General features: G+C 40.1%; 1 protein-coding gene across 8 annotated transcripts in view; it reads right to left on the bottom strand.

Annotated features, from left to right (window-relative positions):
• The window catches only part of CACNA1D (calcium voltage-gated channel subunit alpha1 D), a 537,089-nt gene that overhangs the window by 116,630 nt on the left and 406,026 nt on the right, over positions 1-14,433 (bottom strand). For all 8 annotated transcript variants that reach the window (XM_089681862.1, XM_089681863.1, XM_089681858.1 and 5 more), the window contains 3 exons: positions 11,938-12,139; positions 9,707-9,865; positions 5,531-5,641 (listed from right to left, as the gene is read on the bottom strand). In XM_089681862.1, the coding sequence (XP_089537988.1) occupies positions 5,531-5,641; positions 9,707-9,865; positions 11,938-12,139 (472 nt within the window). The remainder of the gene's footprint in view (positions 1-5,530; positions 5,642-9,706; positions 9,866-11,937; positions 12,140-14,433) is intronic.

The raw sequence follows: 14,433 nt of genomic DNA, 5'->3' as shown, positions 1-14,433 counted from the left end.
ATGTCATATGGACAAGTCACAGCAAGTTCATCCTTATCATGCATTTGTGGAAAAAGGTTTACACAGCAACCACTTGTCACTTACGAGCCAACGTTTTTTTTTGGCCACACAAATCTACCAGATAATATGCAAACAGAAGGTCATTTGATGCATACTAAACAATGTTACTAACTTAAAGCGACACTAAAGGTATTTTTTTAATTAAAATAAAAAGATGTTATATTTACCTGCTTTGTGAAACAACATTGCCCAAAGCGGTTCCTAAACTGCTGTTCTAGCAGTCCCTGACACACCTGCTTCCTTCAGGTGTCTCCTTAGCAAGCCAGGTGCTATGGAGGCACCCATATGGAGCCGGGCTGTGTGTGTCCATAGACACCCAGAGTGCCGTTAAGCCACGCCGCTGCTCCTTCCTCGCAGGAGTATGACAGCAGCAGGAGCCATAGGCTCTCAGTGTCTCCTGTGAGACCAGGAAGTGAGGGGAGAGGAGCTGCAGCTGGGACAGCGCTGGAGTGGCGAGAAGAGCCAGGTAAGTATATATAGGGATGGGATTGGTAGATTAGGTTGTTTTTTACTTTAATTCAGAGAGACATTAGAACTATTTTAAAGTGGTTGTAAACCTCAGACATGAAATATGAACAACGCATATCCCTCTATAGTGTGTACCAGGGGTGGACTGACCATTTGGAAACTCAGGCACTGCCCGAGGGCCCGGGGTCAGTGGGGGCCCCATGAGATGCCCCTGGTACCTTTTTCATAGGCTTTTTTGAGTTTGGGCAAGGACACAGGGGCCCCATGATCCCCTATTGCCCGGGGGCCCCATGAGTTGTCAGTCTGCCCCTGGTGTGTACTTGTCTCAGTTAGGAGCACTAAGTGACATTTCTGTCTGCTGCATCATTCTTCTGCTATCAGCATGAGTCACTTCTGACAAGTTTTCCTGACACCAAGAGAAGAATGGTGACAGGGGAGGGACCTCCAGCAGATTGACAGCCTCATCCCTGTTCCTGTGTGCTGTGTCACTGAGCTCTGCAGAGTGTAATCTCAGCTCTCCGCCCCCTTTTTCTGTACTCTCAGACAAGCTTTATAAATTCAGCATTTTGAATGGCTGTAGGGAAGAGAAGACTTCAGCTAAATAGGTACAACTTATGTAGGAGGATTTGTTTCATCTCTGTTTATCACCCGAGGCCAGCCACTTCACTGCATATATATGTAAGGGTTTACAACCACTTTAAAGGGCAGGGTTACTGGGATTAACAGTATTAAGTGTAATTTTTTAAAAATAGTTTTCTGATTCAGCTAACCCTGGATTTAATAAATTGGTAAAGGAGAATTTACTTTATGATGGCCATCTTTATTTTTGTAAGTAAAACCAATATCTACTTAAAGGGAACCTAACACTATAAAAACATGGAAACTCCCAATATTGACTTGTTTTTGCATGTGATGAAGCACCAGATTCTGCATACATTATTTACTAAACCACTGAACTGGAATTAGCATAAAGGTAATGAAGTGTCAGGACCCTAAGATAACAGATTCCATTTTTTTATTGCAGTCTCCTTTAATGATGTGGGTGATATTTTGCGACATTGAAGCAGATGTGAGAGCGCGTTAACCCATAGCAACAAATTAGTAATATTTACTTAATTGATATGCTTCTAGTAAACTAGGAAAAAGTAAATGTTAAAAAATAATCCAGGAGCACAACAGTTAAAGCATCCCTTTACTTTCTACTGGAAGAAATCCCCAATTCCAATGCAGAGGTTGTAGGAGGGAAGTGCAATGCTTACACTGGCTCCTGCCATTGTAGGGGTTGGCACTTAAAAAGAGGCAACGAGCTGTCTATGGAAGTCACTGATATGGAAAATGAATGCAGATTAGTAACTCGGAGTTAAATCAGAACTTCTCATCTACATACTTTTCTCAGATCAGCGGCAGAAATGACTGAAGCCACCATAACAGCATGACAAACACGCTGCTAGCTTTACAGCATGACAAACACGCTGCTAGCTTTACAGCATGACAACCACGCTGCTAGCTTTACAGCATGACAACCACGCTGCTAGCTTTACAGCATGACAACCACGCTGCTAGCTTTACACCATGACAACCACGCTGCTAGCTTTACACCATGACAACCACGCTGCTAGCTGTACAGCATGACAACCACGCTGCTAGCTTTACAGCATGACAACCACGCTGCTAGCTTTACAGCATGACAACCACGCTGCTAGCTTTACAGCATGACAACCACGCTGCTAGCTTTACACCATGACAACCACGCTGCTAGCTTTACACCATGACAACCACGCTGCTAGCTTTACAGCATGACAACCACGCTGCTAGCTTTACAGCATGACAACCACGCTGCTAGCTTTACAGCATGACAACCACGCTGCTAGCTTTACACCATGACAACCACGCTGCTAGCTTTACAGCATGACAACCACGCTGCTAGCTTTACAGCATGACAACCACGCTGCTAGCTTTACACCATGACAACCACGCTGCTAGATTTACAGCATGACAACCACGCTGCTAGCTTTACAGCATTACAGCCACGCTGCTAGCTTTACAGCATGACAACTACGCTGCTAGCTTTACAGCATGACAACCACGCTGCTAGTTTTACAGCATGACAACCACGCTGCTAGCTTTACACCATGACAACCACGCTGCTAGCTTTACAGCATGACAACCACGCTGCTAGCTTTACAGCATGACAACCACGCTGCTAGCTTTACACCATGACAACCACGCTGCTAGATTTACAGCATGACAACCACGCTGCTAGCTTTACAGCATTACAGCCACGCTGCTAGCTTTACAGCATGACAACTACGCTGCTAGCTTTACAGCATGACAACTACGCTGCTAGCTTTTTCAGAAAGAGAGATCAGTATAGGCTTTCTTTTCAGCTGCTAAGTACATTTTTCTTTTAACCACACTTTGAATGACAATTGTGCGGTCATGCAACACTGTACCCATATGAATTTTTTAGCATTTTTTTGAGACAGATAAAACTTTATTTTGGTGGTATTTATTCACCACTGGGATTTTTATTTTTTTGCTATATAAATGAAAAAGTCCAAACATTTGGAAAAAAAAGTGTTTTCTTATAACATTTTGCAAAAAAATAATCTTTCTTCATAAATCTTGGCCAAAATGTATTCAGCTATCTTTTTAGTAAAAAAAAAAAGTCCAAATTAGTTTATAACCAAAAATTATAATTTTTCAAACTTTTTCTTTATATTTTTATTTTATTTTTTTATATTATTATTTATGTGTGTTTTTCTTTAACATACCATCACCCTAGCAGTACAGTGTCACCATAGTGACACTGTACTACTTGTGGGGGGTTATAAAGATTTTTTTTTTTTGTACACTGATTGCTTTTACACCAATAAAGGCTGTAAAAGCAATAATTTCTCCTTCTCTCTGACAGCATTCTTGCAGCCATTGAGAAATACTGTACGAGCTGTGATTGGTCACAAATTGTCACATGGTACAAGGCTGTTGTGAATAGCCTTGTACCATGTGACCTCTGTGATCATTCACAGATTTCACAAGTAGTAAGCAATGATGTCAGAAGTGACATCTTGCTTACTACTATTCATGTGATCACTGATTGCCCAATCAGTGATCACATGATCGGGACCTCACACAGAGGTCCCATTCAGCGATCGGTGTTCCGCTGTGTCCTCTGGACACAGAGGGCACCGGATTGCAGTGACACGCACTCCTAGGGAGCGCAGGGAGGCGGGAGGACGTTTAGAAATGGCCACCCGCTCCTGTACTGCTCCCGTCCGGCCGTTTATATACATGGGCCGGACAGGCAGTGCTTAAGGTTCAGTCACACCATGACACATGGAACTGCAAAGTGTGTGTTGCGTTAAGCAGCCCACTTAACAGTTCACACTGATGCGGTGCAGAATTTGCAGTGTTTTCTGTGCGAATTCCGCACCACATCAGAAACGCACGCCGTTCATGCGAACCGATGCGGGTGTGAATGTTAAGTTAATAACACCCCGAAATGAGTCTGCAAAATGCGGTGCGATGTGCAGAATCGGATTGCATAGGTGGTGTGAATACCCTTGTGATCCGATTTTAGTGCAGACCCAAAAAAGGGTCCTGCACCTTTTTGGTGGAGGTGCGGTGCAATTGGAGCCAAAATGTATGGTTCCAATCGCACCGCACACAAATCGCATGTGATTTTCACAGGAATGCGGTACGGTTCCTGTACGAATCACATGCGATGTACAGCACTGCATCAGTGTGAACCCAGCCTAATATGACTGCCAATGCACCTCAATGCATTTTTTTGATCACAGCACAACACACAAAGCATATGTACAGTATCTGTGCATAGCTGTGCACTGCAGATGTACGTTGTGGTGCAATTAATGTTGTACTGCAGTGCACATCTATATTAGATTACCTTGGATTGCACTGAAGTAACTCGTTATAACTTGTTATTACATGCAAAGTTGTGTGGAAGGGCCCTTAAAATTGTACCCATCCTTCGAATCATACTGGTTGCTATGTGTTAATGCACCTTGCACATCATTGCTTTTGTCTTGCCTAAAATAAAATAGCTGTGACACTTCACAAATCTCAAAGTGAGATTATATAAACTAACGTGGCTTATTTATAATAGTAAAAGTCATTTAAAACTGGCCATACATGGATCAAAATTTGAACGGTTCAGTAAAATCTATCAATCAAGTTCTCATGAACTGGATGGTTGGAAAGCCAATAGGCTGCAACAATGATCAGTGTATTCTGATGACAGGGGAGTCTCACTGTCAGAATACAATGATGTGGAGGGGAGGATTCCCACATCCACCTTAAGTGTGTGGATGGAGGAATCAGGTTAGTTTTTTTCATTCAGCCAGGTGGCTGGACAACAAAAAACAAACCATGTTTAGACAGCTTACAGGTTTATCCATATGTAATTTAAAAGTGTATTTGGCTGTACTCCTCCTGTGGATCACAGGAGTGGAGCTTCTGTACTCCTGTGACCTGTTTTCGGCTGACAGGGGGCCAAAGCCTACTGTTGGCTGATGTCACAGAGCCGGTCCAGGCTGGGGAAAGTTTTGACTATAAGGTGTAGACCCACCCAGGAGCCTAGAGAGAGTCTGAGCCAGCTGCAGCCCAGCGCTAGGGGGCGGAAGAACAGTCGGAGACTGACAGTCCTGGCTTTCCACTCAGAGCGGCAGGGAGAACTGAGCAAACAGCGTTTTCTTGATTACTCATTTCTCTGCCTTAGAGCCAGCAGGGGACATATGCAGCATTGGATCGATGCTGCATCCACCTAGGTAAGTGTGATTAAAAGAAAAAAAAAAAAGGATCCAATACTTGTCTTTTAATGACTGGGCATTTAATGGGAAATTTTACTACTTTTTGACAATGATATTGATTCTATAGAAACTGTAATCATTCAGTGATAATATCGGATGTAGCAGGTAATCTCAGTTTTATCACATTTAAGTGTAATTGTCATATCTGTCACATCTAATGATTTAGCACTTACCTTGGGCTTGAAAGCTATGAGTTTCAGAACCATTTCTACAGTAAACACAGCAGTGAAGACCATGTTCATCACATCCATGACATCATTAAATATTTTTGATTGTCCGTAATGCTGGAATATAAAATCAAACAAGAAGAAAAGATTGTCACTAAAAAAGTGAGCACTGAATGTCATTGCAGGATGAAATGTTATCATCAAACTGTAAAGGTATGGTTTATAGGTTTAGGTTGTGCTGTTCCTTAAAGCTGAACTCCTACCTTACCTTCAATCTTGGCCAGTTGTACAGGCTTTTCTCCTGTAGCTAAGTCTGATTTCACTGTTCTGTTTGAGTCTCTCACAGTGTGCGTTAGAAGCTGCTGCAACTTATATAGAGCCCACCTGATTTCCTGGCTGGAGGACATCCAGCATCATCTACCACTCTCCTCCCCAGATTTCATTTTTTGAGGTTCAGAATCAAATGCAGACATAGTAAAGAACAAAAAACAGAGCGCACTAACCTTGCGCATTACCTCAGTAAGCAGTTAGTAGATTTATTAATATAAGAAATATACTCACAAGAGTAGCAATAAAACAGGCAAATCAAATCCCAAAAAGGAGTCCCTGGGTTAGGAGACACATGAAAATCCTATCAGGAGGGGAGACTCCCAGGATGAAGCTGACACGTTTCGAAAGGGGATCCCTTCTTCATCAGAGCTAACCAGACTGAGAGAGCCCTCCTCAATAAATACTCCACATCCTATGTGTGAGCCATCCCTAAAATCCACAAAGGTAAAGAAAATCCCCCCGGCAGACCAATTATTGCAGGTATTGCTAGTCTTACCAGCAATCTTGGTAGCTATATCAACTAATACTTGAAAGATTGTGGTCAACCTTCCATCCTATCTAAAAGACTCCAACCATATACTTGAGATACCATCTGAGTATACGTGGCAACAGGGATATAGTTGGTTATCTTTGGATGTAGTGTCTCTCTACACTTCCATCATGCATGAATATGACCTTAGAGCGATACAGTATTTATTAGCCAAAGACATTCCACTACACACAAGCCCAATTTCTCTATACTTGTTTAGAATTTGCCCTAAAACACAACCACTTTTCATTTTTGGACACCCACCATAGACAAGTCCAAGGCACAGCTATGGGAACCAGATTTGCTCCCAGATATGTGAACCTTTTTATGGCTATTGGGAAAACCACTATATTTGAGCCAACAATCCCTACAGCAAAAATCTCATTTTGTATGCTCGCTACATAGATGACATTATAATCATTTGGAATGGCACTGATCTCCAGCTAGAAGGTTTTCTGAACCATTGTGAGAATAACCCCTATGCTATTTCTTTCACCCATGTGATAGACGATAAACAATTAGTATTCTTAATATAAAAACAAACCCCAGCGCACAGGACCACCCCTTAAAAAACAATAATAAACCAAGGTTGTGAATTGCTGCTGCACACAGGTCAAACAAATCAAAACAGAAAAAAACAATAATCAGCGCAGATCACCACCTCAATAAAATTATACATAAAGTAATTGTGACCAAAAATATTAATATGTGAATATTCCAAAACAATTAAGTAATTAATGTGTTGCCCATAATAAAGTGTCCACAAAATATATAAAGTCCAAATGAAAAGATAAAATCTTTTCTCCCCAGTGCCAGAAATACTTCCACCATCCACGAGTGAAAAAAACAACATCTACCGCACTCACCAGATGTTGGTGAGTGTTGCGCCTTTTAGGATTATTATGGGCTCCTAGACCCCCTTTAAGACCTCCAGGATTCCTTTCCACCACAAAGTATAAGATATTCCTCCACTCGCTCCTGCCTTTTCCTCTCTCCAGCTCCACAGCAGTGCAGGGAAAAGAAATGCCAATAGTGTAATACTGCTTATAAACTGTGTTATACCAAAAACCGTTTACCAGACCATTCACATTTCTCATGATCATAAACAGCGTTTAATTGCTTTTAGAGCTATGAACCAAGATGGCGGCCATCTTGGTTCATTGTTGAATGGTGTATCCTGTATCCTGTCATCCTGCTGTTGGATCAGGCTGTGAGGTCTCGGCTTCAAACAATGTGGAACCTGTGATTCTGTGGCAGCTCTAAAAGCAATTAAACGCTGTTTATGATCATGAGAAATGTGAGTGGTCTGGTAAACGGTTTTTGGAATAACAGAGTGCAGTGCGCAGGCGCTGCAATTGGCCGCTTCCCTTGCGAGGTTTACTTCACCATAATGGCGGCTGGAACACATTGCGCATACGCACATGGGTGATAGTTGCCACCGTACATTCCACCGCCACCTGAACAAGCTCTGCAGTAAAAATTCCTTCTTCTATTGCCATTTTGAAAATCTGACCAATTGACTAGCACAGGCCACTAGAACGGCTCCTAAAAAAAGTGGTCTAATATAAAATAGAGTTAATAGAGAAAAGGCATTGATGAGACCATCCTAAGACCATTTTGCCAATAACAGATACCGCCATACAAGACATTTTATGAGTTTATTCAGATTTTAAGGTAATGCTGTATTTTGGTCATTTATTTATTTATCTTTTTAATTGTGATGATAACCTTTGACTGGGCACTGCTTTTCCATTTATGTCTCTGGATGTACATACGCCTTTCATATTGAATAATGATCATGTTTTCGCCAATCAATGAATCTACTAGCTATGGTTCTAGCATACGCGCAGAATGTCATCCGCTTGTTTTTATCTGTATTCACATATCAACAGTGAATTTCTGTGTATACGTCTTTATTGTGACATGTTGGTCCTAGTTCCTATGGGCGTTGTGTACTGCCCATTTGGGAAGGCTCACACATAGATGTGGACTATTTATTGAGGAGGGCTCTCTCAGTCTGATTAGCTCTGATGAAGAAGGCATACCCCTTCGAAACGCGTCAGGTTTATCCTGAGAGTCTCCCCTCCTGATGGGATTTGCACGTCTCCTAACTCAGGGATTCGTTTTTGAGATTTGATATGCCTGTTTTATTGCTACTCCTGGGAGTATATTTCTTATATTAATAAATCTACTAACTGCTTACTGAGGTAATGCGCAAGGTTGGTGCGCTCTGTTTTTTGTTCTTTACTACAGTTTATATCGAGCTTCCCCAGCTTTGTATTAGAGCTGCACAACCTTTGATCGGTCCTGGAGGAACAACTTCTTCTATATATCATAATTCACATTGGTCCTCTACTGATCTGGGTCCCCGAGCTCAGACGGTGTTGTATCTATGTCAAATGTAGACATTACCTGAGGTAGTTTACTTGCCCGCTCCTCTGAACTGACACCCACCCATCAAGGTATTTTAATACTTGCATTAACCCTCTAAAGAGCTATCCTACTACTTGCATCACAACTGAGGGCTCTTAAGAGAAGTAGTGAGGCATGTGGCTGTGATGTTTTAAGGAGAATATGTACAGTACCCTGCAAGGGCGGACTGACCATTTGGAAACTCGGGCACTGCCCGATGGCCCGGGGTCAGTAGGGGGCCCCATGAGATGCCCCTGGTACCTTTTTTATAGGCTTTTTTTAGTTTGGGCAAGGACACAGGGGCCCCATGATCCCCTATTGCCCTATGAGTTGTCAGTCCGCACCTGGTACCCTGTAGGTACCTCCCACCAGCTGTGGTCAGCCTGCTTCCCATAAAAAAGCATAAAGCATAGAGACCCAGTAATAATTGTCTAAAATAAGGTATGTGATGAAAACATTGGACTGCTGATAAGGGCGTGATAAAAACAAAAATATATTAGGTCTATTTTTCTTTTGAACATTTACAGGTTTACAGACTATAGCGCAAGCAATCGTTTTTATTATTTGCATAAACATTTAATAAACACCATGTTGCATTCATTACACTCAGACACAATGATGCTGTACTGCATGCATACTTGTCTTCAACTAATTTAAGCTATTCATCTGTAAAAGAAAGAGAGGGGAAATGTCCCTCTTGTGAGTCATTTAGGAATAAAAGAGCCCTCAGATAATATAGAGCACCTGTTTACCACCTGCTGACTGCATGTTATAAAAATGTATAATATAAAAATATAATAAAAACAAAATATTGTTGTTGTTTTTTTTACTAAACATAATAACCATATAGAAAATCATACAAAATAACACTTTACATTCGCTTTTAAAAAAATACCAAGCTTCTTACTTACCTGCATGGCTAAGCACAGTGTATTCAGCATGATGAGGACAAACATGATGTACTCAAATCCCGTGGAGTTGACAACATACCAGAATTTATACTGATAAGGGTTTTTGGGAATGTATCTTCTCAATGGACGAGCTTTCAAAGCATATTCCACGCACTGCCTCTGTAATATGCAACAAATAAAATTTTATTACATGAAACCATCACAACATATTTTATGAGCTTTATTTGTTTTAAATGTCTAAAGGTTACATTTTATAGGCTGGAAGATAATAGGGAAAACAGAACTTTCTATTTCTATCATGTCGTTAGTAGACACTCGCCATAATCTACCCTCTTGCCTTAAAGTGGACATAAACCCAATGTAATCCTAAAGTTTTCTTACCATTTTGCTGAAATATGATATTGAAAGAGCAATAGAACAGCTGAAAAACATACTCTTCCTACAATAAGAAACGTTAATATGTCTTTAATGTATATTAGCCACTTGTAATTACCTGTACAGCAACACTCAGACTAGGAGAGGAGGGGGTAGACTCTGCTGCACTGCACAATGCTGTCAATCTAAGCCAAAGAGCTTGTTGATAACAGTATAGGGATTAGCTCATGTACATGGTGATGCCTCTTCACTGTCCAATCACAGGCTGCAACGCTTCTTGACCAATCAAAATTGCATTAACACCCATATGGAAGAAAAATATATTTTAAATATATTTTAAAAATATTCTTCCCAAATATATTGCCATATATTTGAAATGATACAATTTTGGCCATATTATATATATATATATATATATATATATATACACACACTGCATGTTGAAATGCATGTTTATTACAATATATATGAAAAATATTTTTAAAAATACATTTCAAATATATTGTATGTCTTTAAAAATACAAATCTAAATTTTTGGAATGCATTTACAAAATTTTTGTAAAAATATATGTTACAATTATTTATTTATATGTTAAAAAAAATCTGAAGAATATATTTGAAAAATATATATTTTTAAAAATAAATTTTTTATAAATATATTCCTCAGATTTTTTTAACATATAAAAAAGTCATTTTAATATATATGTTTACCTATATTTGTAAATGCATTCCAAAAATGTAGATTTGTATTTTTAAAGACATACAGTATATTTGAAATGTATATTTACAAATATTTTTCATATATTTTGTAATAAAAACACATTTCAACTTGCAGAATATATATATATATATATATATATATATATATATATATATATTTATTGAAATATATTTGGAAATATATTGAATATGGCTAAAATTGTAGCATTTCAAATATATGGCAATATATTTGGGAAGAATATTTTAAAAATATATTTAAAATATATTTTTCTTCCACGTGGGCTGCAGCGGAGGAAAAAGAGGTTGAGGACCTAGCTATCCTAGCATAGGTGAGGGAACCTCAAGAATGGCTCCACAGAATTACAAATCCTTTTAACGTTAGAACAGCTCACATATATCATTTTCAATTACCGTATGTATTGAGCTTCCCACTTGCATTTCAGTGTTACATTAACATTTAAAGTAAAATTCTGGGCTAAAACTATCTAATCTTAAAGTAGAGCTTAAGGAAAACTTTTTTTTTTTATTTTGGATAGGGAGGGTCAAGACCTCTGTAAGATTTATTTTTACCATGTCTGTCAAATTGGGGAGATTTCCTTTTGCTTTCTGTCCCATAGCCAAAGCAGGAAAAGAGAGGAAATCACCTTTTCAGTGAGGGAATCCCTGGTTGTCACCACAGCCACTGGAACTAGTGTCTCCACTGGATGATTTCCCCACTATTCCTGTTCTGGGGACAACTCTAAATTTGGGATTTTCTTTTACTTTCGCTTTCACTGATCATGGTAAACACGGCTAATGGGGAAGATGAAGAGGAACATCCCTAACTGGGGTACAGACAACAATAAAAGCCTCACAGGTGTTCTAATCCGACTCCACTCTTTCAAAAACTAAAAAAAAATGTTTTCCATTTAGCTATACTTTAAAACTGCTCCCAACCCCCTTCTAACACTATGACGTTTAAAAAAGTCCCTGGCCCTTTTCAACAAGGCAGCATAGATGTGAATGTGTCCCATAGGAATCTGTTAAATGGCATGTAGTGTGTTTCTGCAAAAAGGACTAAAAAATTCATTGGTGTGAACCAGGCGTAAGAAGACAGACTGGGCAGACATTTTTTTAAAAAAGATCACTCTTCTTACCTGGTTCTTATCCAGCTCACAGTTCTTGTACTCTTTTTCTCCTTGCTCTTGAAATGTGACGATAACGAAACCTACAAATATGTTCATCATGAAGAAAGCAATGATGATGATATAGATGATGAAAAAGATGGAGATCTCCACTCGGTTGTTGTAAATGGGCCCAACGTTTTCCCCATTGGAATCAATAGCCTTGTACAGAAGTCTAAATAGAAAAGACACATCACAAGAGGTAACTAATGAAAACGAATGCATAAAAAAACCTCATAGCTCAAAACAGCCAGATAGAGTCAAGTTTTCTGTACAGCTTAGCAGGAGACATCACAGTTACAGCAACAAGAGCAGCAATTGGTAGATCTTCATAATGGACATACAAAGCTATTCATAATACTGCCCCAAACTACCTCACCGACCTGATATCCAAATACCACCCAACACGTACTCTTTGCTCCTCACAAGACCTCCCACTCTCTAGCTCCCTAGTCTCCTCCTCCCATGCCCGACTCCAGGACTTCTCCAATACTTCCCCCATCCTCTGGAACTCACTACCCCAATCCATCAGACTGTCACCTACCCTCCTCACCTTTAGGCGCACCCTGAAAACCCATCTCTTCAGGGATGCCTACCCCGCCCTCACCTAACAGCCGATCTCCTCCACTGCTTCTACCGCTCCATCCCCCACAGCTATTTCCTCCTGTACCGCTATCCCCTCCCTCCTAGATTGTAAGCTCCAAAGAACAGGGCCCTCGAACCCCTCGTGTATTGTATTGTTACTTTATTGTCTCATGTAATGTCCCCCACTACAATGTACAGCGCTGAGCAAATTTTTTGGCGCTATATAAATACTGTATAATAATAATAATGCACATACAGACTGGGCATCACAATAATGTACTATGTATCAGTACTTAAAACAGGCTGTGTGATACCTAATGAAGTCATTGCCTGTCCAATGCCTTACAGTCCCTTGAAAAAGTATTCATACCCCTTGAAATTTTACACATTTTGTCATATTACAACCAAAAATGTAAATGTATTTTATTGGGATTTTATGTGATAGACCAACACAAAGTGGCACATAATTGTGAAGGGGAAGGAAAATGATAAATTATTTTCAAAATTGTTTACAAATAAATATCTGAAAAGTGTGGCGTGCATTTGTATTCAGCCCCCTTCACTCTGATACCCCTAACTAAAATCTTGTGGAACCAATTGCCTTCAGAAGTCACCTAATTTGTAAATAGAGTTCACCTGTGTGTAATTTAATCTCAGTATAAATACAGCTGTTCTGTGAAGCCCTCAGAGGTTTGTTAGAGAACATTAGTGAACAAACAGCATCATGAGGGCCAAGGAACACACCAGACAGATCAGGGATAAAGTCCATGGTAACTCTGGAGGAGCTGCAGAGATCCACAGCTCAGCTCAGGTGGGAGAATCTGTCTACTGGACAACTATTAGTCGTGTACTCCATAAATCTGGCCTTTATGGAAGAGTGGCAAGAAGAAAACTATTGTTGCACGAAAGGTGCTCTGGTCAGATGAGACCAAAATTTAACTTTTTGGCCTAAAAGCAAAACGCATCCTGTGGCAGAAAACTTACACTGCACATCACCCTGAACACACCATCCCCATGGTGATTGGGATAATGGATGGAGCAAATACAGAGCAATCTTAGAAGAAAACCTGTTACTCTGCAAAAGACTTGAGACTGGGGTGGAGGTTCACCAGCAGGAAAACGACCCGAAACATACAGCCAGAGATACAATGGAATGGTTTACAGCAAAGCATATTCTTGTGTTAGAATGGCCCAGTCGAAGTCCAGACCTAAATCCTATTGAGAATCTGTGGCAAGACTTGAAAATTGCTGTTCACAGACACTCTCCATCCAATCTGACAGAGCTTGAGCTATTTTGTGAGAAAGAATGGGCAAAAATGTCCCTCTCTAGATGTGCAAAGCTGGTAGAGACATCCCCAAAAAGACTTGCAGCTGTAATTGCAGCGAAAGGTGGTTCTACAAAGTATTGACTCCGGGGGGGGCTGAAAACAAATGACCACCACACTTTTCACAGATTTATTTGTAAAAAAATTTGAAAACCATTTATCATTTTCCTTCCACTTCACAATTATGTGCCACTTTGTGTTGGTCTATCACATACAATCCCAACAAAGTACATTTACATTTTTGGTTGTAACATGACACAATGTGGAAAATTTCACGGGGTATGAACACTTTTTCAAGGCACTTTTTTCAAGGCACTGTATGAACAAAATATAGGGCAGGCAGAAGAAGGAATGCAGCACAAGAGGACCCTGTTTCCTACAGTCATTACTTCTTCGGTTCCTATGGTAGCAGTTACAGGGTTGTCACGTACAAAAGTATTACTACTGAAGGGTGTGTGGGTATAATTCTATAAGGATGGGTACCACCACCCAGATGTAACATTATGCAGGGAAGGCCGCAGACAGTGGCAGGTTAGATGAGAACGAAAGAGTCACTGCT

The sequence above is a fragment of the Staurois parvus genome, unplaced genomic scaffold (assembly GCF_062004578.1).
Source record: "Staurois parvus isolate SC_StPar_1 unplaced genomic scaffold, SC_StPar_1.0 ptg000282l, whole genome shotgun sequence".
In the NCBI taxonomy this organism is placed as follows: domain Eukaryota; kingdom Metazoa; phylum Chordata; class Amphibia; order Anura; family Ranidae; genus Staurois; species Staurois parvus.
The sequence above is the reverse complement of the archived record's forward strand: the minus strand, read 5'-3'. Positions and strand labels throughout refer to the sequence as shown.